Source organism: Parus major, chromosome 2 (genome assembly GCF_001522545.3).
Source record: "Parus major isolate Abel chromosome 2, Parus_major1.1, whole genome shotgun sequence".
Classification (NCBI taxonomy): Eukaryota; Metazoa; Chordata; class Aves; order Passeriformes; family Paridae; genus Parus; species Parus major.
In genome coordinates this window covers 87,312,450-87,339,536 of record NC_031769.1, presented here as the reverse complement: position 1 = coordinate 87,339,536, position 27,087 = coordinate 87,312,450, and the positions used below count along the sequence as shown (strand labels likewise).

Below are 27,087 nucleotides of genomic sequence, written 5' to 3'. Positions count from 1 at the left end.
TGCCTTATTAGCCACAAAGCTTCTCAGTCCGGTGAGGCCCCTTCCCAGGTTTATTTTCAAACGGCGTTTTTCCTATTTCCCATTTCCCTTTTTTATTTCTCTTCCAACTGCTCTTTTAAGATGCCATTCTGCACTCTTGTACACACTGAGAACAGTGTGTACAAGAAGCTGCGAATTTTCCAGTGGTATCTGCTTTACAAACCTACAGTTCTTCTGGCCAATGTAGAATAGACTTTTACACTTCATAAAGCCGTGTGTTTTTGGCAAAGCTGCTTGTGTCTACTTGGGACTGCACCTCTGTACATACAGTGCAGGGAAGCAACTCTGTGAGAACAGCAATGAAAGGGCTCACTGCAGTTTTCTGTCCTGTAACTAAATCATTGTAATATTCTCTTCATATTTGGGTTTATGTCACACCTTTTCCTGCAGCTGAGACAGCCATAACAGCATGCTGTGTAAGTTATCAAATGAGATGCAGCTTTTTTGTTAGCAGTTACACAAATCTGGGACACCCATTCTCCCAGATTTTTGAGATCTTTCTATTTTTATATTATCATAACTCTGCCAATCTGTCAGTAATTGCTGAATGGGCAGTACAGGGAACAAGGCTCTCAGTGATGACAAGCCTTGGGAATCTCTCATGTCCAGTAGTTCCTATCTGACCACTTAGCACATCTAGCAGTTTTATCTTAAAAACTTCTTCGATTCTTCTCAGTTCCAGCTTTCAGAAATAATTATGTTCATAAAACAAATTCCTAGGAAGTAGAAGGACCTTTTGCTAGGGGTGAGAGCATTTCCATTTCAGTTGCTATGGGCAAGCATATTTCAGTCCATGGTACAACTCCAGGTTTTGTACACCTGAAGTTTCATTAGAATATGTAGGCCTGGTCTTGAACCTCCAAGGCTCTGTCAGTATAAACTTAATACAAATTCTGTCCCAATCCATTTGATCATCTTGGGTCTTCATGAGAGATGCTGTTCTTTCAGAAATGCATGGATGGGTCATGGGTAATAAATGAAAAAAATATCTTCCTTGGAAATAGGAAAACATACTTTGCTTTAGGAACAGAAAAGCAATGTACTGTTTGTAGCATTGGTGAAAAAGATGGTACATTACCAACAAGGAAATTAGGAGTATTTAAACAAGCAAAGGAGAACATAAAATAAAAAGATTCTCAAGCTGCTTCACTGAATTCTCTGTGAGCCTTGCTTTATATTTCAGTGGGCACAGGAATTCTACATGACCGATCCATGACCGATTGTCACCTTGTGATTTATTAACAAAGAGTACAAGCTACCAAATAAGTGAGTGAAAGAACTGTGTGAATACCACTGAGAAAATAATATTTCAGTAAGACTGGTGACCAGTTCCTGCAGTTACTGCAATCATATGGAGTACTTCAAATTCTCCCCCTCATCAAAGGGTGACTTTAGAACTTATTCTCTAAGCCAGTTTCAAAACATCCAAGCCAATGCCACCTCTCCATCCACCGTGGGAGATGGGATTCTGCTTGGCAATGTGAGGTAAGGTCACAGGGGCAGAGAGAAGCACTAACTTCACATGGACATTTCAGAATTTTTTCAGAATTTTGCTTTACACAGATTACTGGGAAAAAACACCCAAAAAACATAATGGTTTTAAATGGGTCACTTCAGACTTTTCTGGGGCCTTAGCTTTTTCTAGGAAAGCTCCTAGAAAGTACTGGTGACAACAAATCACACTTAATTATGATGAAAAACCTGTTTCAGCCACAGAATAATCAAAACTCTTTTCACCTCATTCTTCAAACTACAGAAGCTACTTCACCAAACCTTTAATGTTTCTTTATACCATCCAATATTTGTTTCACACAGTTTCTTATATCAACACGAAATAAGTTTACTGCTAAATGAGATACCTAACACCATTTTTATGACACTCAAGTTTTTAGCATTATTCTAACCAAGGTTACTTTAATGGCTTTATCTTCTTCATAAAATATTTCTAAATCTGCCAGACACCAAATGTGTCGTAGTTAAGTGCATAAGATGTCTGTCACCTACACTGGTTCATTACAAGTTAGGAGTTCAGTGTAAGTCAGGCAACCAACCCTCATTGCAGTCCAGGGAGAGATAATGGAGGATATTTTGTTCCTAAAAAGGGAGGGGAGAAGTGTACTCCCAAGGGTTTTTGGCTTTTCTCATCTGCAGTAGAAGCAGACTAAGCTGACTCTAACATATGCAAAGTTTGTTGAGTGGACTCCTACAGCTGATGTCAAGTTCAGCCTCAGTGGAGGTCAGACAAATGTTTGGTTTAGCTGCATTAGCAAATAATTGACTCTTACAATATACTAAATACTAACAACTCCTGAATTATTTGCTGTTTTCCAGTGCTCAGGAATTTAAGCTAGCTAGTAACTATTTATCATCAATTTCAGACTGATTTATTGACTAACCATCCACATGTAAATATAGTGGAAAAAGTTATATGATAACAATTCCTGAGTTTCATATAACCACATTTCAACAGCAGTGCACGAAAAGAATTTATAAAGGGGGGAACTAAAACTCAGTGGGAAAAAGACAGGTCCAAGCCAACCCATCTGGCAGGCTGATGCCAGAGCTTAAAGTACTACCTAGACTCCTTGGCCTCAGCATGTAAACACCCACTCTCCAGAAGCAGCTGTGCCACAGCACCCATCATCTGGATGACTCCAAAATGCTGCATGTGTCTGCCTACATCCACTAATCCACACTCATATACACACAGGTATATTTCTTTACTTATGTTTAAAGTCCATATACACATGCAGGCACTAAACAGATGGTTATCAACTTTCCTTCAAGGAATGAGAACAATTTGGGGTGCCTATCCTGAGATTCATCAAAGGGGCCTGAGTTTCTGATGGTGCTACATACCCAGCCCAGGTAATACCTTCCAAAGGGCATCACCAACTGGTGACTGCATCTCAAGCAGGAGAGTCTCACACTTGTGCTCGAAGAGCTGTTTTGGAAAACCCCAGGAAAATTTGAAATCTGTGTTCTGATTTCAGCCTGAAGATAATTCTCAAGCCTGGGTGAGTGAGTTGTCATTATGATTTTCTTTAGTAGGAAATTTCTAATCAAGTATAAAACAAGAGCTGAACCTCACCAACAAACCCTGGGAGACTGCCCAGCATCAGTAAAGTATATTGCTAACCAACCAGCCAATTCATTGCAGATAACCTGAGGAAAAGCAATGGTAAAAACAGGGATGATTTCTTTCATGCTGAAATGTAGCATGTAATTATTTGCACACCTTATTCACAAGAATGTGATTAATTTTAATCTTAATGAACACTTGAGAATTGGTGGACCATCAAGGAGCAGAAAGCTATTTCTGCAGATTTTGCATCATCTGTGGTGAAGGTGAGGCAGCACCAACAGAACAAAAGGAGGCAGCAAAAATGCCTGTGAGTCAAGGCTTTTGCAAAGCTCTTGATAGTAAGAATGACTAAACAAAGATATAAAACTGGCTGTAGAAGAAACCTATTTCTTAATCAATTATCTGGTATGTCCTTTGAAAAACAAGAGAAAGAAATCAGTCATATTAAGAAAACAAGCAGCTTTACAAATTATAATAAACCTTAGTTTAAAGATTAACCTTTGATCTGTAAACATAAAGTGTGAAATTCTATGACTTTTTCTAAGTGTAAGGTTGGTTTAATAATTACTGAGTCCTGAAAAATCAAAACGAAAACAAGTAGCTATTGTGGGACCATAGAAAGGCACAGGTCTTGCTCTATTATGCAGCTTTTATTATCAGTGCTATGGGGCAAATGGAACAAAAATTTCATAGAATCCCTGAGATAAATCCACATCTAAAAGGAAAACACATTTAAGAAATAATATATAGGAATATATGCTTTCACTTCAAAACATCCAATGAAGCACAGGCTCCATCCTGAAATTCCTTCAGGCAATGCTCTGATTGCACATGCTAACCTGCTTTCTGTGAAGCAAGGACAAGGTAGAACGAGTAGGGCTGGAGTCTACAAATAAAACAGCTTTGAAAGGAAAGAAATGCAGCCTCCCATGGTGGGGAAACACACCCATTGTGGGACACAGCGGGGTCCTGGCAACAGCACATGACAGTTGTCTTTCTTCCACCCATAAGGAGGCGTAACATAACTCTCTCCTCACCTTCACCTGAGGATAGAGTTGCCAATAGTCAACTAAACTCATGAATATGCTTGCATGAAAGTTCCCAAGAACGTGTTCCAGAAAGACATTCTGAACAATGGGTTTGCATGGAGCATGTGCAGCACCAACATTTTTCAAAGACTAGAAGAAAAGTCAGTTTTTGGAAACATGACATAATGTGTCAGCCTCAGAGAAAAAATGGCTACCTTGGATAAACTGAGAATCTGATTTGTGTTTTGGGATTATGTGGGATTAGCCTCACTGACATGTGAGATCTCATGTTCCTAGGTGATGCTTCAGTAGTCACTGTCTGATGCGCACAGCCCTAATTTAGAAAGTTATTGCAGTCCAAGGCCTTCCTTACTGAGGCAGATCTCATGCTGACAAATATGGTAGTGTATGAGGAAATCTACAAATTATGATTTTTCTGATGGAGATACCAGTATTATGCATCTTCTGCAAGTACATCCAACATTTTTTTTGGCAGCTGTGCTAATGGGCATTTTTCCTTTGCTTTGTGATAGCACATGGGTAGCCAGTTTACATTCAATTTCATACCTAAGCTCCCAGCCTTCCCTGCCAAAACCAACCTAAAACCCAGTTCTGTCCCTGTGCTTGTCCCTGCACCTGTGATGCTGAAGCAGCAGCACAAAGTAGGGCATGTGCCTTCTCCCACTACAGGACCAAAGAGGAGATTTTGTTTGGTAAAAGCTGGAACACTCAGCTGTGGAGATGGTTTTCGGGAGCAGAGAGTGCTCAGGAGCTGGATAAACTCTCTCTCTTCCTTTCTGCTGATTTTTGAGGCTAGTGAGAGTATCTTGGCTGCTCCTACAAAAACACTGAGAAGAGATCCACCTTGTGCTGTGCATCTGCATGCAGAGTTTTGTTCCATGACCAGAGCTCTCAGGTATCACAGTAATGCAAGCAAACAAAACAGGAACTATAATAGCAATAGGCAGAACAGTCAATCCTTATGATACTCTGACAGTGTTTGTGGAAGCTGGGAAAAATGGAACAAACATTGGCTTGATTGGCATTTTATGGCTTGTATGGAATGTATTACTGACAAGGTGATTCTTATTTTGTTGCATTCTGTATTTCAATAAGTAAAAGACAAAAAATGGAAAAGGAGGAGGTCTATACCATTAAGATGGGGAAAAATTAATTTCTGCACTTGCTTAATGGTCTTTCAGGGAAGCAATTAAGCAGGCACCAAAAAAAGTGGCCAAAAAGAAATACCTATGCTAAAATGGTATTTTCTGTACCAATGAAAAAGGCAATTTCGCTTAATGACTTTATTCCGTATTTGAGCTGTTAAGTGTAAGCCATCACTTTATGAGTCTAAATTTTCTTTCTTTTTCTGTAAAAATTCTGTATGTAGCACCACAAAGTAAACCACCATGTCTGAAAGTCATCACTGAAGCTAGATGTAAGTCACTGTAACCAGTACTTCCAGTGCCACAAGTCACCCTCTTATCCTGCTAAAATAATTTCGAACTCAGATATCTGAGTTCCTCAGGGAATGTAAAATTAAGCTGTAAGTGCTGGAAGTCTAGTGCCTAAAAACTAAGGCACTCATAGGGTATTGTCCAAACCCAAATATTTGACTGCAGTTACATCTTTCTAATTCACTGCTGCTGAATGAGAAATGTATCATTTCTCATCACTGATACCATCAAATGGTATCAGGGAAAGAAAAGCTCCACTCAGTCATCATATCTTTCCTTCATCAAAGCAGATTATACAATCTAATAGTCCATATACTACTCTTCACTGGACATGTTTAAAATTTGCATAGGAAACTTACAGAACATAATGAAAATCTCAATACCAGATTTTTTTCTTTGGATTCCCTTATTAGATTTATTTTCAAAATAGTATTTTATACCATTATTTCCAGCTACAAGCACTTCAGCATTCAACATAGCTACAATCTATAACATTTGTATTTATTCTCTCCATGTATTTATGAGAATGTCTGAAGAAAGCTAAGCACAGTCTCCTCAGTCTCCTGTAACTTTTGTTACTTTTCGGTGAATTCCCCCTCTGTCTGTCTTCACCATCACTCACACACGTGGCACCTGCTGCTGAGCACAGAACTGCAGGTGTGATTCTGCCAGAACAGTAAGATAATTACCTTCTCTTTGCCCCATGATGCACCAACGCCATACATCCAAAATTACACACACTTTTGCTGAAATAGCTTTCCTCTCTGACTTAGCATATCCCAAATGTGCCACTCTCTAGACACTGCCACATCTGATGCTTTTTAGCCTTTTATGCTTTCCAGATTTCCCTCTGTCACTGAACATGTATCTTCTAAATTACCTTCTCCACTTAATTGCCTCAACTCTCCAATTTATATCTCTCAGTATTTGGCAAGAGTCCTACCTCCCTGCCAGTTTTCCCTTCACTCCTTCATCTTACCTGTAAATTATTTCCTTGTTGTTCCTAACCATCCAACTTCATTAATCCACTTTGGTTTCTATTACTGAACTCCATTCTCTTTTTCTAAAAGATTCCTCAGACTCAATACATTACTATATTCTACTTTGGTTTCTTGCAGACTTCACTGCACCCAATATGATTTGATCAATGGATGTGTTCACACAGTGCCTTTTGAAACAATGCATTATTTCTCCTGCAGGTTTGTATTGAAGGGAGGAAGCAGAGATACTTGCACCACCACTATGGTGGATCTCAGCAGATTTGTGACCTGCTGCCCTTTCTGTGCTGGCCTGTTTGAACATTTTCTCCTGTTCCACCTCATGGACCTGGCTTTAAATCTCCATTAAGCTGCTTTCCTGAGATTTAAGACCTTTCTACTGGCACAGTCTCTTTACTATCGACATCTAGAATTAAACTTTAATGTTAAGTCTCCAGAGTCTTAATCAGCCTGTTAACACTGGCTGTGTACAAAACCAAACTAGTACAAAATTATATAATTATTATCCAATATAGTCAAAATAGGTGCTTTTTCAACAGTTATTTCTTTCTGGGCATGAACTGAACAAACCTAGTTCAAGACCACTGCAGACGTCAAGTGCTAAGGCATGTTGGCAGATACCTGTGGGCAAGGCTACAATTTCCCAGTCTTTCAACCTCATTACCTGTGGCAGTAAGCAAGGAAAATAAATCAGCCACAAATCATGGGAATAGAAAATTTAGCAAAAGGTGAGCAAGGAATGGTAAGAAACATGGAGCTCTACACCTATACCCTATGACATGCAAAGAGCCAAAATAATTTTTATTGTGACAAAGATTTAGAAAGGAAGAAAAAGTATAAGATACAGTTCTTTTGGGGCCTGAGCTCTGCTTCTCCCTATAGAGGGCTCTGATGGCTGGGGGCTGTTTGCCCATGAATGCACATATGATCCATTTGTCTTCCTTAAGCCCTTCAAAAACAGTGATCTGATCCAGGCAAATATTGCTATTCTTGCCTTTGCTGGAAGCAGAAATCTTGCAACCCCTGCAATACTCCAATCTTTCCCAGAAATTATACTTTTGAAGTAGACAAAGATAATAAAATACCCATATTCCTTCACGTCTCTTTCCTACACAGTGATTTTACTTATTTTACTTCAAGAAACAGCAATAATCAGATGGAAAATACTAAAGTAGGGCACTGTAAACAGCCTCAACTCATATTCTCTGTATTTCTCTACTGAAATGTATGAAATAGGTTTATTTCTTAATGTGGTGCATCTTTCTCATTAATAAATGATGAAAATGCATTATCTGCATTATTTAACATATTCTATACATCCAGCTGCATGTCCTTCAAAGGGTCATCTGTTTCTGACTTCCCTGGAGCAGCATTCAGGTAACTCAGTCAGAAAGGTGCTGAGCAGCAGAGGCTGCAGCGCCTGTGAAGTGCAGCTTTACAGGACGAATTCAGTTTTGTCTGACTTGTCCTTCTAAACATTCAGTGATGGATGCTGCAGCATGCCCAGGCAGCCTCCTCCCCTCCTCACACATCCTCGTAACAAGTTTTTTCCTAATCTCGCTTTTGAGATTTCCTACAAACACTGACAGTTGCTTCTCTGTGGATGCAAGGAATGCTTCAGCACTGCCCTTGCAGCATCCTCACCAACACCTGCCCTCTAACTCATCACAAGAAAATGTGACAAATGTTTTGTGTTGCTCATGATTTCTCTTCAGGGCTGTAACACCATCATAACTTTTCCACTGATGTAACAGGGCACAAGATGAAAATTAGGCCTTTCATCTTACATCATCACAAAATCTCTGAAGTCCCAGCTCAGGCATACAACTTTCATACCAGGCCCTGGAAACACTGAGGCTGCCCTGAGGTTAACCTTTTATACCTCTCAGGGTTGGGTTTTTGGAGGGCCTGCACAAATTCTTTTTCCACTTTCACTGAAAAAAAAAAAATAATTCTGCTCTCCCTTAACACCATGTTAGCTGCCATGAGAATATCAAGGCTGTGCCTTGCCTTGTTGCCAGGTGGCTGCTCCCAAACCTTGCTGTGCTGTGGCTGGGTGGCTGTGCTCCCAGGAGCCATCCCAGCCTCTTCAGCCAGAGGCTGCACAAAGCCCTGCAGGAGCTCAGCTGGATGTGCAGGTGCTCCTTTCCCCAGAGCAAGATAAAGCAAAGGTACTGATCAGTGTGTCCTACCTGCACTGGGGAGAACTGGCCCTGGTTCTCCCAAAGCTCAGGACTCTTCCTAGTGCTTTTCCTTTCACCACATGATAATGTCTTTTCTTTTTGCCATGGAATTTATTTGTTGTGGTGTTTTTTTTATTCATTTCCATCTTGCAGAGGTTTGCCCACTCATACAAATCCTAATTTTTCTGCAGGTATAGAATTTACCTTAATTGCCTAATTAAGATGTCCATTCTTGACTTAAAGCCTCTTTACAAATCACATGGGAAGTACATGATGAAATTTTCCTAAGTCTGCAGGACTCACAGTCAAGATAAGCAAACCCAGTAGCACAAGTTAGGGATTTCCAATCAAAATGCAAGCAAATAACACAAAGCACATAGGCCTTCCCTATGCAAAGGTACACTGGTAATAATGGTTTAGACAGAGAGTTAAGGTTAGTGGGGAGAGGTCCTCATTTTTCCATGCAATACATTAATAAATAACATTAAAATTATCTTAATTTAAAAATAACTGAATCCAGTTTGCTCCTGCTATTTTAAAAACCTTTTTATTTCCCCTCTTCTCTCTCAAGTTATGACCAGTTATTTACAGACCAACTTCTGCTACTAGACAAACTGTTTTGTCTAGAATTATTAATTAGAGATCAGCAATTTCCACAACAAATTCCAAGGAAGAGTCTAGAAATGTTTTTCTTCATTTCCAGAGGCATATACAGCTTTCAGAATGTCTTCTCACATTCAGTTCATATTGACTCAGACATCCTTCATTCCTCTGTACTATTTCTAAATCACAGAAATTATATCAAAGAAATGGAAAGCATCTGACTTTTATCACCAAAATAAATTCTGATTTAATATACTCTTTCCAATACTTAGGCACAATAGGATACATGATTAGAGCATAGTGGAGCTAACAGAATACCCATCGTGCCTTGTTAACTGAGGATGCATGGTATAGATCCAGGTAAAATTTGAACTTTGTAGCTTTTGTAGGTTTAATTTAGACCCTTGGGGCCACATATGCATTGAAGGATGGACACATAACATCCATTATTGTTAAAAGTGGTTGCACACACAATCAATGATGTTTAACAGAGAAAATGAACTTTATCTGATTTAATTTCTGATTAAAAAAAATCCCAATAATCGTAGCCCACAGTTTAAATAAAATGTCCTGAAAATGACAGATACTTGATTTTTGCTTTAAAGGCATGATTCTGAAACAAGCGGAGCTGTCTGACAATGATAAAAAAAGCCCAAAACACCATCACCTAAGCACATGGGAATTTGACTGCAACCAGTAGGGCTGCTTATATCCACTGGGAGGTGTTCAAATGCTTTCATGATTTTACTGGAAACCAGTAGAATCAACCCTGAAGACCTAATTTTGAGCACAGACACGTGTACAGATTTTAGGTGGGTTTTGTAAGAGAGAGTGTTATTAAATTTGTTTGACAGATCCCTATTTAAGATGCAGATTTACACACCAGATGCCTGCCTGAAGCTGAATATTTCAGGGGGAAAAAAAATCAAAATGCTTAGATCATTTCTGAGAAAAAACACAATTTGATCTGACATAACCTAATTTCTGAGGTTTTTAATTTGCAAACTTAAGCTGTGCCCCCTCATATTTCTCCATAAGTAAAACAGAATGGGCGATACCTTAGTGTCCTCTTTGTGCTATGGGTATATCATATGTATGTTCATAGATTCATAGGTTGAAAACACCCACTATTTTAAAATGTAAAAGTATTTTAGTTATAAAATTAAATTCTAGGAGTAAAAATATTTTTTTAGATTTATATATACAAATTTGATCTCCAAAATAACATGTGTTATATATTCACTGCTCCCTGTTAAGGAAGAGACTAAACCACCTCCTTTTTATAACATTCATTCATTAAGCCTAAAAATGCCTGGAATTGCCTGATGCAAATAATACAAACCAACATATGAAACGTGTTTTTTAATTAAAAGCCCACTTTATGATCTGTTGATGTGAAATAAGCAACAACCAAACTGTTAAGTTTGACAATACTGAATTGGCACTTTGTCTATGGCAGTGATTTCCCCCTTATCTGCATGCTTTAACTTCTGCACTGGACAGAAAGGAAATGAGAGTCAACCTTCCAACCCAAACCCGTAGGGACCTGGACAAATCCCCAGCATATCAGGGGATCTCACTCTGATGAGATGTTACACCAGAATAATGAAGAACCCTACCCCATTTGCATTCAATAGAAACAGACTAACTCTGTGGCAATTATCTCACACAATTCAATGTTCTGGTATCCTAAAAAAAACCCTGAAAAACCCAGCAAATGCTGAGAAAGGCGAGCTCTATGCAGGTCAGCCTCCTGCAAGGGTCTGCCCAATCTGGCTCACTATCAATGGAAGAACTACTTTTTTTTTCCTGCCAGATCCGCTCAAAACGGGTTAGTTACAGGCAGCGTTTGTTTCAATGAGCTCGGGCTGCAGTGTGAACTTCAGCAGGATTCCCTGAAAGGCAGGGGGTGATTTTTTGGCCGTGTCAATGGTGCTTTTAACTCAAGGTGGAGGAGGAGAAGACCCTCTGTCAATGTTACTGCCAGGCTCTGCTGGTAGCTGCACACACACTCAACACACAGGCAACAGGAAATGCTTCACCTTGCCATGCATGAGAAGGCGTATGGTAAGAGTGACATTGAGACCTCCTTCAGACACTTTTCCGTCCTTCGTGTTCATCCTGGCCTTGTATCTTCAATACTTGAAAGTAGCTTCGTTTTTCTTTTATTTTTTTTCTTCTATTCACTTAACCTACAGAGAGAGAGAAAGAAAAAAAAGTACTATTGAGTGGCTGAAGCTACTCTGAACTGAGAATATCATGTTGTACAAACCAATTAACATTCCTTCCTTTGATTTTCTGGACTACAGTTTAGTGCTGAAAAGGCTTCTTTGATTATTATCCCTCCCCATCCAACTCCTTAGCCCTTCAACAATTACAAGATAAACTCCCTTTTGAAACCTTTAAAATTTTCTTAACTTCCTGTATTTCAAAGTTGAAAGTACAGAGCACAGCAGAGTGAAATATGTTTTCTTCTGAAGAGCACTTTGTTAACCTCTTCAGTGTGTATGTGCTATATACATATATCTATACATGCATTTTTTTTACAAGTGCCTGGTGTTGTTTTAATTTCTCTTGTTACTACCTCTTTCTCTTTTTGCTCTTGCAGAAGTGATATTTTTGTTTTCTCTCCAGCTAGAAAGAAATTAATTCTGAGCCTAAACACTGATCCCTGCCAGCAACAGCGGATGACACATTATCAAAGACATCTGAATAACTAAGAGCCACTTGCTGTTGTAAATCTGGGCACTGTCTGACTTTGTTTTTGTCTATGAGGCCCAGAGGTGGCTCAGTCCCTCAAAGGCCAAAGCTGAGCTTCAGCCCTAAGTGGAAGGAAGATTTTTCTTAATTCCTAATGACAAATTGCAGATTTTCAGTTATTTACAAAGCCATAAATATCCTAAAATGCTAATGAAAGCTGCAAGGGCTGGCTTTGAAGGGATAAACAAGCTGCATTATGAGTTTATTAATGCAAGGACATTTATCAGCACAAACAAAAATGCGGGCAGGAAGGAATATTACCAAGGGCAGGCAAATTCTGTAGTAGAAAAGGCTTAGAGACTCCTTATTTAGTTTTTGCCTTTTCAGGCTTATCTTATAGAGCATAATACCCTTAGACATTATGCCTCTTAATAACCATCCCTTTTTGTTACCCATCCTCTGTAACAACCCTATTAGCTTTGCATCTTCGGGCTTCCCAAAAATTTGCCTTGCACTACGTATAAACAGGGCGCTGGCTAATGAGCACTCCTAGGAACACCCATTTTGTGCTCTGGAGTGTACAAAAGCATTTCACTATTGTGGCAGGCTGCTCTCCCCTTGCCAAGATTGCTCAGGCATGACACTAAACAATTGGAAGGACCTATGGGATCATTCTCCTAAAAACTCTGGAGGGAGTATCACGAGGCTGTTCCAGCACATAGTAAGTTCTATCCTAAGAGCCACTAAGCACTTTACTAGATCGAAGTGACGCCCACGTTGCTTGAACATGTTATGTGTGAGAGAAGTCTTTAAGTTTCTTAAAGAAAGAGCACACGAAAACGAGTGGAGTGATTCCTGATGGACCTGCTGAGCTACCAGCAATCAGTGATTCACGGCACCCTGGGAGACTGCCTCCAGACCTGCATTTTCCACAGCCATTGGTGGACAGCTCCATGAATTTGTCTAGTGCCTTCTTGAATCCATATATCTGGTCTCCAAAAGTGGTGGTCTCACCCATTTCATATTAGTGTGGAAAAACATTCTCCACTCTGTGTGGCTTAAATTTGCTCACTGAAATTTCCCCTTGTTACACATTTTGCCCTGTGTGTGTTATCTGACAGCCATCACGCCAAGTCACTCCTCTGAAGCTAAAACCTCTCATTTCACCTAGGGCCTGTGAATGGCCAAGCCACTCCTGATGTTTTGCCCCTGGGAAATACACTGGAAGAGTTTTCTCTCAAGCCTGTGCAGGAATACTAGGGCTATGGAGAGTTCCTGTACCTTCAGTGACTACAAGAAGAAGTGGCAGACATGCCTAAGAAGAGATGAAAACAAAGAGTGAGAAAGAGCAGCTTAAACTCTTCATTCCACCTTCCTGATTTCCCCTAACCCAGCATGGACTTAGGGTATTTAATACCATGTGCTCCACTACCCAGAAAACAACTGCTCATATAAATCCATTTATTTCACATTTCTAGGCTTATCACTTACACTACATATCATGCCATTGGAGAAAGGGAGACAAGAAGCCAGGTGCCTGGGTGAGAAGGCAGAAAACAGAAGTAGCCTGGCCATGTCTCTGATGCACCATGAGTGCAAAAAGGTGACAGGAAAATGTTCCAAGGCAGATCTCAGGGAATGGCAGAGAAGGGAGACTTGTTTAAGGTGAGACCAGGACTCAGGGGAAACCTGCAACTGGATGACCATGCCAGCCCCTTCTGATGAGTTCAGAGCGTAGAGCAGAGGAGGTGATTGTGGTTGTTCCCAGAATGAGGAAGGGAATGGCCTCATGCTGCTCACCTGCTCCTTCTGAGGGAAATGTCCTGGCTCTGACAGCCCAGCATTTTTCGATCTGTCAAAGATAACCCAACCAAACCCAAAGTACCAAACAGGAGCACTTTGGTGCATAAACAGTAACCTAGACCTTGGCATTTTGGACTGTATGGGAGCAACACTGCCTGTTTGAGATGTCTAGAAACTGCTGGCAGCTTTAGGGCATGCTTGGAAGATTTCAAGAACAGATGTGTTTCAAATAGAAGCAAGGTATGTAAGACCTCTGTGAAGCAAAATTCAGTGGTGAAGGTACAGTTGTGTTTCTAATGAGGTGTATGCCCATGTGGGAAAAAAAATCCCGGATTAGAAACAGGTTTACAGTTGCCATGGCCTTTTTCTACTGGGATGCTACAGCATAACTTTGGAAAAAAATATGAAGGAAAATCTTTACCCCAACAACAAACCATTTGCTACCCAAGCCTGACCTTTTCCAGATAAAACCTGAAAAAAAATCAGTAGTAAAGGCTAACAACTTTTAGGCTCTTTTTAAAAACCCAGAGGTTAGCTATGAAATTCCACCACAAATATTGTTAAAAAATCCCACTGCTATCTGATTTTATGAAGGATTTTGTCACTGTCCCTCCTCCCAACAAGCTTAAACTCTGGCACCTGGCACTGAGAATCAGAACAGATGTCTGGGGGAGTGCTGGGAGTGTGTGTGCCTGCAAGGAGTTAGGCAGCTGTGTGAGATACAAAAGGAATTAATTCAAAAAGGCAGTCTCACATGCTAAGGAAGAATATTTAAAACCTATACATACACCATGAAGAGAGAAGACTTTTTACTATGCCAGGTCATTCATATCTCCTTCAGTTGTCCTGAGAGTGCAAGTATTCTGGGTAAAGAACAGCTTTACAAAGTAAACCCACAGCATTGTTATTGACCCGGGTGTTTTGGTTTTAAAGACAGATTAAAATGAAATGCATTGTTACACTCCATTACTTTTAACCAAATAAAGCAAATTTTTCTGCAGACAATGTTGCAAACATCCTGATCTCTATCTCTGTGTGGATGCAGATGTCAGATCATGGCACAAGGAAGAGGATGGTTCCCTCCACAGAGCCTCCCACCAGACAGCAAGACATCCATGTATTTATAAACCTACTCCAGTCATACACAAGCCCATCGGGAATATTTAATCAGTGAAATAATTTCCCTCTCCTTTGCAAAGTCAGCATTTTGAACAATTTGCTATGTTCTTGCCTTGTGTGTGCCTCTCTGCGAGCAAACAGGAGGCAGAACACAGAATGTTTTCCTTTCTCAAGCTCTGTGTGGTGAGGTCCCATGGCTACCCTGGGGGTTGGGAGAGTTTCAATCACAGACTGAAAAAAAAATAAAAATCAGTGTTTCACACTTTTCCTGATGCCAGAAGAAAGTCAGGGGACTCCACAGGTGAGCAGAGAGTACTGTGCAGGGAGGCAGAGTCAGTGGCATGGCTAGATGTTAAGAGTGAGGGTATTTGTATTTTAGTCTGCCTTCAGAAGAGAGCTGGCAGCGACAGGAGGACAGCTGGACAACATCCTCTTCCTGACCTTGAGACTCTGGACCAGAATGCACAAAGTCCAAGATCTGGGGCTCTGCAGCTCCAGGTAACAAGTAAAAAATATCATGCCCACAGAACAAAGGAAAGCAGCTCACATCAGATAGTTTCCAGCAAACTGCAGATCTTTGCTTCCTTAGGGGCTTTTCTATTGTCCTGTGGACACTGCTGTTTATCATGTAAAAAGTGAACATTTTTCTTCAGTTAGAAAAAGACATCCTAATGCATTTTAAAAACTAGACTCTTTTTAAAACTTCAACAAAATGGATGTGGAATCATATGCAAATGCCTTTTATCTGTAAGTATATGTTTCTATAAATTTTTAATATTAGCTATCCCAAGCTGGCATAAACCCACAGGTCCTATATGTTCAATATTTATTACATACAATTTTTAACATGGCTTTTCTGCAATTGTTGGTAGATTAGGTGAATAAAACAACAAGCAGCTAAGCCACATGTTTATTGGACTACTAGAAAACCCCAACACAGCTCCTTAGGGATTTCAGTGAATTAATAGAAGCTACAAGATGAACTATGCAGATGAAGAGCAGTGTCACAACTCCCACACATGAACACACATGGAGGTTAGGAATCCTCATAGCTGAGGGGACAATGTGAGATGGCTGCCTGAAGCCTGAGACATGGAAAGTCAACCTCATTACCCCCTTTCTTCCTACCCCTTAAGCCTACTCATTCCCTCCAGGAAAATAAGCAGGCCACTGCAGAGAATATGCCAGCAGTGTGCTTTAAAATGATATGCATGTTAAGGCAACCACTTCAGGCATGCAGAATAAGAGAGCAGCAGGCGGGGATGCCGAAGATGAATAAAATCAACATAGTACCAAGGTAGACATCAGGCAATTGATCTCTGAGTTTAAAGCCCAAATAAATTATTTGACATTTGCGAATCTGCCAGGAGAGCTACTCATCTTGAAGATCCAGAGGGATGCGAAGGGAAAGGGAGAGGAAGAGTGTGTGCAGGGTGAGGTGGGGCGGAGCTGCGCAGTCACAGAGGTGTGCTGGAAAACAAAGAGATGCAGAGAGAAGAAGAAAGGCAGGGAGAAAGAGAGAAATGAAACTTCAGATAGCTGATACAGGGAACAGTGTGAGAAAAATCAATGTGGGAGCAAAAACCGCCTAGAAATATTAAAGGAGGAAACCTGCGCTGCTATGTGAAATCCTGATTTTATGGTTGTTAAATCTGACCTGTTGGGAAACAGGAAACTGGCCAGAGCACCCAGTATAGCATTGTCTGTGTTTGGGCTTCGAAACCTCTTAAACCTAATCATGATGCTTCATCACCACCAAGTGAAAAATGTAATTATGAAGAAAGCATGGAAGAATCTACTGATGAAATTTAAAAGAACAAATTTCAATTGCTTAACTGGAAGAAAAAAAAAAAGCTAAAAGAATGGAGAAATGAAAGTGACTGACATTCAGGAGAAGACACTTCTAATTTACATGAGGATAGGTAAACTCAGTTATATAGTTTCCATGTATATGTAGGTTTAGAAAAAGATAACTTCTGTAAGGGAAACATGAGAACATCCAGTCTCTCACAGTAACCATGTCATTTTCATAATATATGGAAATATCCCAAAGGAGGGGTAGCTATGCAGATATCAAGCCACAGATATGGGGCCACAAAAAAGAAGACTAAGACATCAGCAGAGTAATGTGAAGATAAACAGAGAGATTTATCATGAGTTATGAAGTTATGAAGAACTGGAAAATGGACAGCAACACACTACTGTTATGAAGAAATAGTTCAGAGTTTCAAAAACAGTATTACCAAAACCAAAACCAAAACCAAAACCAAACCAAACCAAACCCCAAAAACAACAAAAAATCCACAAACACTCAAACAAAAACAAAACCGAAAAAAAACACAGAAGTGAATAAAAAAGAATGGAGTAAACTGAAACACAGGAAGTCATGAAAAAGCTGTTACTAAATCCTCCTGAACAGAAGGTTCCAGGTGGAGAGAGACCTCCCAGGAATTGGAAGAAACACACTGCCAAGGATCACAATGAGAAGAAACAACCTGTGCTTTCAGCAGAGCACAGTTCTTTGATGCAGATTGATGCTACTTATACAATTTTAGTCTTTCATTTCAAGATGGAGGGAATACAGGAAGGGATAAGGAACATAAAATCACCACAGGACAAGAACTGATGACATTATCAGTAGAGTTGACATATTTGGCCATACAGAAAGGCTTAAAATTAGAAATAAGTTGTCTGCCACAGAAAGGTTTGTGCTTTCAAATGAGGAGATGACTACTTTGCTTACAAGCTCTTCGGTGAGCTAGGCAGCTATTATCTATGGCTTTTCACTTGAAAGTAACATCTCTAGTTGTCAAAGGACTAAACAGTGTAATTATCCAAAAAAACACTGGCAAAATTATCCCCCCCACCCCCCTGCCAAAAACCAACCACAACTCTAGGTGAAATCCAGAGCAAAACCAGCTCAGCTGCAGTTGTATTAATTTGTTCCAGGGAACATTTTTTCAGAAATGATTAAAAGAGATAATGATCAGACAATATTTACAGTCTCAGCTGAAGCAAAGGAAGACAACTGGATATTTGCTAAACATACACTTCTTCAGTTTCTGTGTCAACTGAAAGATAAAGACATCCACTGTTACTAAACCATATTGTTGTGAGGTTACTAAAAACAAAAAGCTCAAAGGAAGCCCACAATAACATAACAGTAACTATAATGACAACTCTTCAAAGGATTTCTCTCCCAATAATAACTATTTGCAAAAAGAGAAATCAGGCTTTGAAGCACTCCAATTTTACACAGAAGCCTCACCAGGAGAACCTGATTAATGAACAATAGCTAAAGAAGCAGGTGCAGTGTCAACCTTTCTACTTTATCACTTCCATCTCCCAAATTACTAGAGACGCCTCTACACAAAGGAATAAGATTATACCTTTTATTCACATCCTTATAATTTATATCCCCAAAATAGATTTAATGCTAATCTCTAACTCTTTCATGAAGAGAACAAGATCTGCAGATCCTGGCTTCCTTAAATCGTTGTATCATGGCCCATTTTAAGTAGGGGGATAGTTGGTGTGAATCCAAAAATCCAGAAATGAGAAAATTAATTCTTTGTGTTACCAGAACAAAGCTTGCATGTGTCAGTTGGCACAATGGGTTTTTTGCTAAAAAGGTAAGATAAAAGAACAGCTCAAGAATGAAATTTATACACTAGTGAGAAGAAGGATTCAGGAAATCCATAAATTACATGCTCAGGGAGATACAAATAACAACTAATAAAAGTAAGATAAATATGGGCTACTAAGAGAGCAGTAATTGAGTACACAAACAGATACAGAAAATACATGTTTGTGGGGGTTTTTTTAAGTGGTAAAATATTAGCTCAAAAGTCAAGGGGGACTAAAGAGCAACACATTCTTCCACCAGTTAACAGCCACTAAACAAAAAGCAGTTACACAGATTAGCAAGCCCCATGCTCCTTTTACTAATTATTGTAAAAATCTCTGTATCCATTATATCCTAAGCTCTGTAGTTACTAGGCTGGAAGTAGTAGTTTTGTCAAAGATGTGAAACTGATACAGAAAGAACAGGATGAAAAAATAACAGAACAATTGTTATAGTATAAAAACTGGCAAGACTCCAGGAGTACTGCCTTTTGAATGTAATTTTATGAAGTATGTGCAGCAACACTAGTTTTTCCTTGATAAGTTCAATGGTGTTTTACCTGAGGAAGAACCTATCCTATCTATAGAAGAAGCTGCTTCGTGTTTTCCCTGCAGCTGCCTTTGTGTTCTCCCTAAAATGAGAAATGCCCTCACCCCATACAACTGACATCTCATTTGCTGAAGATCACTGGATATCAAATAATCTTTGAAGAGAACAGCAGAAAATTAGAGACTTATTTTTCCTATTCTCAGCTGATGAATGCAGGATGTATATGAGTCCTCCTCTCAAAATGGACCACTTTTCCTCATGCTAGTCAATAAGCATAAGCTTTAAGCAATTACACTGGTTGTTTCCTTTTTTATTTGTTAAAGGATGTAAACAGCAACATATTCATTGACTCTTCTACCAAAAACGTTTTTTTGCAAAGCCTTTTGAATAAACAATATGATGTGAATTTTTTACAGCAGGAAAAATCACAGAAGCACAATAAAGACTATTGTCTTGTTCACACATTTTCTACTATCAACATTTAATGACAAATGGTTTATTTAACAAAAGTTATTGTCAAAATATTATTCTGTGTGTGACTAGACAGCTACACACTGCCAAAGTATCTAAAGTTATCCCGCTAGAAAGCATCACATGCCAAACAGGTAATAAATGCTATCAAATGTCTGGAAATGAAATATCAGGAAATCTAGAGAAGATACATATTGGTATTCAGCAAATGCCAAGCACATCTGGGATCTGACAGAAGTAAGTAATTTCAAGGCTATGGAAAACACAGTGATCATTTTACCAAAGGTATTTTCCATCTTTTAATTTTTTTCCCCCCTTCTTTTCGCAATTATTCCGGAAAGAATTACCCTGAATTAGAATCTGGCAGAAATGCAGAGAGCATCTTTACAATTCCCCATGAACTACATGACGAGCAATGGAGCGAGCATGCCAACACTTTGTACACACCCAGTAGCCAACTAGCACTTCTGCATATGTGCAAAAGACAGGCAGATAAAAGCTCCTGTAGATAGAAGCTGACGTGTTGGACTAATGCAACATAAATGCTTCCACAAGGAAGTTGTGGCAGCCCACTATAAATTACTCTGTACTAATATTCTCCAAGAGGATTCAAGGATAAGCAGGAGGACAGAGCAGAAGGTGCTTTCTTTCCTTTCCTAATGGCAGCAATGAAATGAACTGCAAGCTTCATCACGAACCTGTCAGTTTGCAACATCAGGGAAGACAGTTTATGCATATGGTAGACCAGTTATTTACCAAGGACTCTAAAGCTCTAATCATAGCTTTAAGAATAAAATCAGCTTTAACTGCCACTTTATCCTGTGGCTCCAAACCCTCAAGTAAAGCACCACATTTCTCAGACCTCTGGGATTTTTTATGTTGCCTGTTTCAAACAGAAATTTTGCCTTACTTGCTTACGTTTGACTAAGAAACAGACACTCCAAGTAACTTGGGTTAATCATTCCATATGGTGAGAGATAATAAATCTAATAAAAAAATCTACAAATAAGTCACTGGGAAGGTGAGAAAAAAATTGAACAGATTGCCATCACAAGTAGCATACTGGTCTGTCCAGCAGAGAGTTGCTTACAAGAATGGCCTACCATATAAGAAGAGATTTTTGGTTCACACCTATTCCTGGAAAAATCCTGTGTTCTGATGACCTAAACATTGTGAATGTGTGGTGTATTTTTTAAATAATCTCTTCCCCCTAAAGTCAAATGCATGACTTTGACATTTCTTCAATAAATAATTTAATTCTGGAACAGTGTTCAAATTGTAAATTTACCTTAACATAGTTTAAAACAAATAAAACACCAGCTTTGCTTGTTGATTTAAAAATAAATTTACTTGCAATAAAAGTAAGAGAGTCAAGCCTAAATAGGTGTTCTTCTTACATATTTTTTTAAAATGTGTAAGAGAACAGAGAAATTGTTCACACTATTTCCAATATATTTAAAGCAAGACTTATGTACATACATTAAAAAAAAATATAAATTTTAACATAGTGCACATATATGCACAGAATATGGTAAAATGCTGAGAAGCAAATAAGGCATGTTTTTTTACATGACAGATGTAATTTTATAACATTATGCACCCACCACATTGCTAGGCTGTAATCTAATAACCAAATATTAAGAACAGAATGATTTTATAAATGAGATTTTTATCTTCAGTGAAAACAGTCAAAGACACAGAGATCTATAATTTTCTTTGCCAGTACATATAGGAATCAGACAGCTTCTTACTGATCAAAGGAAGAAATTTCCCAAACCAGAAGGGTCAAGGAAATACAGAAGCTTCTTTAATAGGAAACATTAGCCCATCAAGTGTGTTCCCACTGGGCACAGAACAAACAGATATTTAAATATATTTGGGGTTTTATATTTCCATTGGTGTTGAAATGGTATGTGTCCTAGAATGTACCTTTGTCCAACCTATTTGTAAATTAAATGTTTTCTAGACACATCTGGTTTGATAAAGATGAGTCAGCTGTTTCACTCAAACCACAAACATGGTTGATGGTCAGTGAAATGAGGCTAATAATAATGATGATACATTTCACTTCATTAAACATAAAAATAATATATATTGATATGATTGAACTTCTGACACAAACAAGCAAAAATAACATTTTTGTCGTCGCCTTAATCATGTTATTTACAAGGCTGTGATTTGAAAATCCATTCAAGCTTCTCAGATGAATAAAATAAATACTTATTTAAAGAAAGGGAAATTCACACAGTCTCTCAGAAAGGGAAGAGAATAAGCTTCAATCCTTCAGTCGCAAGGAAATGGGTACCAGCCTCTGGAGTGAGAGTCACAGGCTCCCTCCTGGCATGCCACACTTGTGCTTGCTTAAGGCAAAGATAGAATTGTCTCAGAAACAAATCCAACAGCAGCACAGCTGTAACAGCTGTAAATATGGCTGAGCACTGCAAAGACTTCCATCATTCATAGGGATAAAAGGGGAAAACAAAAAGCAATGTTGCAATGTCCTGCCAAGGTGTCAGAATTGTTGCCTTCAAAAGCCACAACCTGAATAAGTTCTCAACCACTGACTGTTAGTGAAAACATACAGCACTATACAGATTTCACTGTGAAATTAATGAATATGGAGTAGGTAAGAAAATCCAGTAAGTTCCGGAGCCCCATTTGAAAAAAAGATTTAACAAAAAAAGCCAAAACCCAGCCCTCAATAAATGACTCTTTTATGGGCAGTCAATACTCAGAGTAAAGAGCTAAACACATCCCAAGATTTAAGCCACTTAAATCAATATTTTTGTCACTGATTTAAACCAGGAGGATCTTTAAAACTCAAAAGCCAGTCTAATTAATGAAGTATTCAAAACCAAAGAAAAACATCAGGTAGTTCTTTAGTGACTTCAAAGCGCCAGTTTTAAAGCGAACCACTATATCTTGCTCTAGCACTGCATTTGGCTCCAGCCATCCATTTGTTACTTCTGTGGAACCTTTAGAAAGTAAAGAGCCTAATTTTGAATAAACAACTCATTTGTTTCACCAAGTTGCTCAGCTGAAACAGTGCTTCGTGAAGTGTCTTTTTGTCTAACCTTCAGTCTCTTTCCATAGCAACACGTGCATGCACCTGTATATATGTCCATGAATGTACACGTTTCCCCAATACCTTCAACATTTTAAAGAGATGCAGAGGTGTCAAAGTGCTGGGTTCACACAAGTTTCATTGAGACACAGACTAAGCAGGTGCAAGATCATGGTTCCATTGCAGGCCACTGGGGAGCCTCTTCTCCTACTGATAACCTTGAGTGAGCAAAGGGGAAGCAAAAGACTCTGAAAGTGAAGTAATACAATCACTTTAAAAGCTCCCAGATTCAGAGGAATTCCCAACAAGAGGTACTTTAAGCAGACACAGGAGACACATTCCTTTTTTTTTCCACAGCTGCTCCAGTAGTTTTGTGGCTCATACACAATCCTGCTACCTTTAGACACTTTCATGGACATAACCAGATGTGTAATTCGGTGCTCATTGTTCTTTAGGAAAACAAGACAGGACCTTTGCTAATGTAAATGATTTGATAGTGCTCTTACCATCCCACCTTTGGGACCATAAAGTGATCCATTAGTTCATTCAAAAGAAAAAAGTTAAGATCAAGAGAAGGTAATTGCTGACTTATTGCAGGAATGCCAGAGATATATTGTGGATTATACACCCAGGAATGGATTACTACTAAATAAATAAATGAATAAATAAATAACCCCCCGTAAAATAAAAAAATGATAATAAAAAAGAATTTCTGAAGTATTGATAGTGTCTACATCAATAACTAGAAGAGGGCATTAGCATCACATTAATGACTGTCACTGGACTGCAGACACTAAAATGAGAAGAGCTCAACTAGGAGCAGAAACATAGTAACTCAAAAAGTAAGAGAACGAAAGAAAAGGTGACAATAAATGTACAATACAAGCAATACTTTTACAATGCAAATATAATAACTGAGAAACCCAGTTCTTAAAAATGAGTCACAGTTTGAAGGTCCTGATGATACAAAAGACCTGGGGATGACCTAGGCTACAAATTAAAGGTTTAAAACTTGTACTTGGAAGCAGGGAAATAGGAAGCAATTATGTTCTCACAACCAACTCCTATTTTATATTTGCACCTGGACAATGGACAAACCATTGCAACACAAAAACCCCAATCCAATCCAATCCAATCCAATCCAATCCAATCCAATCCAATCCAATCCCCTAAACAATCACAAACAAGCAAAAAAAAAAGAAAATGGAAAAAGAAAAAGGAGTTCATTGATAGGAGAACTGAAAAATACCTACTTACTAAAACTGACAGAAAGATGGATCTTAGACACTGTCTACTCTAATGTAAAGGAAACAGAGGCAAATGAACCCATGAAATCTTATTAATCTCCAGTCTCCAAGGCTTTGCACATTTTCTGACTCCTTTTCATTTATACTAGAGCCCTGGAATTATTTTTATTGAAGCTGGGGAGGGGAGGGATATTTTAGAAATTTTTTTACTATTATTTAGTCAATAAGTAAGTTAACTTGGTAAGAGGAAAAGGAGGTCATACAGTATTCAAAGAGATACAATACTTGTTTTCTTTCTTCCCCCTCCAGTGCTCTGTATTGAAATCTGAAAAGCCCGTTTCAGATTCTGCACGTTGCTATTGCACACGTAATAATAGGACACACTGGCCTTTGATACAATTCTCTTCGGGGAACAAAAGCTTCCTTTGGCACAACTACAGCCACTGCTTGTTGTAGGTTACACATGTCTTTCCAGTCAAGCATGATTAATAACTGTTAAAAAAAATGCTCATGACCCATGGCAAGTATTCTTTCAACTATAATACCAGCATTATGGGCTCTGAATCTCAGTAATTTTAAAATGTGCTTCTACAATGGAACTATAATTTAATTACTTTTTCTGCAGCCTGTTCCATTTTGTTTCATCACTTTGATTGCACCATGCACTTGGCAGCTTATGGAAGACTGCATCTGCCTCCAGGATTATTTCACTGGGCTCTTTCGACATCTGTTTCTGAAAATGACTTTATTTGTAGTGGCATAAAGAATAATCAGAGACTTGTTTAATCCAGATAAATTGGAAAAGAGAGAGACACAGAGACAGAGCTGGAGACAGGGAAGAGACCAGGGAAAAAGAGAAAGCAGATCTATGCTGCATACTGCAGAAGACATCAAAATAATCTCTCCTCTTCCTGTGCTTCTGCAAATGTTGTTATCTGATGGATGATACGATACATGAAAAGATGAGTCACTAAGTCAGTTCCTTTAAATGTTTAGGGGGAGCTCATAGATGCAATACATTCTAGCTAAAGCTTCATGCTGTGCTTGATCAGTTTAATAAAATTTTCATGAATTACATTTGCAGCCTCATCCACTGAGAATCACAGCGCAGTCTGAAATGATCTGTAGCGGTTGACAGAAGTCCTTATAATAAATGAGCTAAATCCAGGCTCCAGCCTGACCTGACATCCTTCCAAAGGCAGCTACAGCCAACACCTGTTGCTGAGTGCCACTGCCCAGCTATGGACTGAGCACACAGTTCAGCATAACTTCCCACATATCAGCACCCATGAACTGGGTCACCTGTGTATCAGATGATCAAGTTCAAGGCATCTGTAGCATGCCCATGCCTGCCTGAGCTTTGATTCAACACAATAGAAACCACCATTGTTGACTCCTGTTTACTTTGGTGTTATAGATGGATTTGTTAACCCACAAACCATTATAAGCATTTAAAGACATGCTCTCTAAAAGATCACGGGTGTTGGCCAGGTTTTATATCATTCTTTTGTACTCTTTGCCTGCTTTATTGCAGAGGGTGAATATATATTTGTCAAGAAACATCCACTGCCTTCATAAGAAAGTGCTGCAGGAAGGCAGCTCTGGCACCAGAAGACAATAGCAAGTCTTTAGGGACAAAGGCCACTAAAATTCAAGGTGCTGGAGTGAGCTGATCATAAGAATAACAAGCAGAACAATTCCTAACATTGTCTTATTTTTTAGAGTTCCAAATCTTGCCTGTCTTGTGCTCCTTTCTTTTTTTGAGATTTTTTTCTGTTATTTGCTGGTCTTCTGGGCTATATTGCTGTAGCAAGCACATCAGAGACTAACTGGTTTGGACACATATATTTTGCCAGGAATTACTTAAAGACAATTCCCAAGGGAGGCCCTACAGTTCTCAAGATAACAATGAAGGAAAGTCATGAAGTAACAGGTATCATGCAAGCGCACAATAGCTGGACCCAAACAGTTCTGTATTCACCTGATTCCCATGGTCATGGGGTCCTAACTATCACAAACATTTGGACTTTCCTTTCCCATATGACCAGCAGGACTCTCCCAGTCAAAATCCCAACTTCCTCATGGGATTTCATCCATGCATGTAACTGCCTGTACCCACCAAAGACATGCTCTTAAGTGGTGCCCACGCACTTTGCTGTTGTCTGCATGAGAAGGTCGCTAACGGGAAAGACAAAAAATTCCTCCTCTTTATATTGCAATGCCTCCCCTTTCCTCAGCAAAATACAGCAGGTGAGATGAGGACATGAAAAAAATCAAAGCTTCCACATTGTTGATCTACTCATAGGCCATATGAGAAGCAAAACTCCTCTGGCAACCTGTGTGCTAGTAACTTGGCAAGCTTGACAGTCTGCATTTGGAAGCTGGTTATTTTCATAAAAGACATAATCCCCAAAGTAAACAACTCAAACTTTTGGAAGGAAACAGACCAAACCAAAAATTCACAGTTAGCAAAAAAGAAAAGAGTTATCAGTCTTATTTTGTTGATGGATTACTTGAAACCCTGTAGAACAAGGTTCTTTCCCATCCTTACTAACCAAGATTTCTGGTACCTCTCTGATGTCTGAAGATGAGGTGAAGATTTGATAGAGGATATCAGCTATTCACAGAAGGGTTGTGCTTGTCTAATCAGGTAGGGAAGCTGCCCTGAAGAGAGGTAAGTTCCAGTGACAGAGCATGCTGTCAAAATCCTATTAAGAGACTATTTACAATTATTTTGTTTCTTTATTATTTTTTCCTTTTAATTTAGACAAATTTACTTCCCTCATTTTCCATCTCACAACCTTTGGCTGTAACAAAGCAGCTGTGCAGGGCCAGTGACCATGCAAAGAAATTACTCATTGCTTTTCTAGAGCTTCAGTGTAAAATGTACACAGCATAAGAAACAGAGTCTGACAAGGCTTTGTTGTCTCGTCGGTATTACCAAAGAACAAAAACCATCATGCTTAATTAGCAATTCTCCCTAAAGAATTTGTAAGGATGTACTGTTTAACAGCCAAGGTGATGACTGGCTTTCCTCTGAAGCACTAGATAGTGACCACTGTTGGGCAATGAGTAGATGCCTGTGCTGTGCTGCTGGTCAGATGTGGCTTGGCAGC

General features: G+C 39.1%; 1 protein-coding gene across 19 annotated transcripts in view; it reads right to left on the bottom strand.

The window, feature by feature from the left end:
- LOC107199801 (poly(rC)-binding protein 3-like) overlaps positions 1–27,087 on the bottom strand; it is a 501,970-nt gene that overhangs the window by 50,845 nt on the left and 424,038 nt on the right. For all 19 annotated transcript variants that reach the window (XR_001519308.3, XM_015617344.3, XM_015617343.3 and 16 more), the window contains one exon: positions 11,436–11,585. Coding sequence is in view for 18 of the 19 variants with exons in the window: in XM_015617344.3 (XP_015472830.1) it covers positions 11,436–11,513 (78 nt within the window). In the remaining variant the exon portion in view is untranslated. The remainder of the gene's footprint in view (positions 1–11,435; positions 11,586–27,087) is intronic.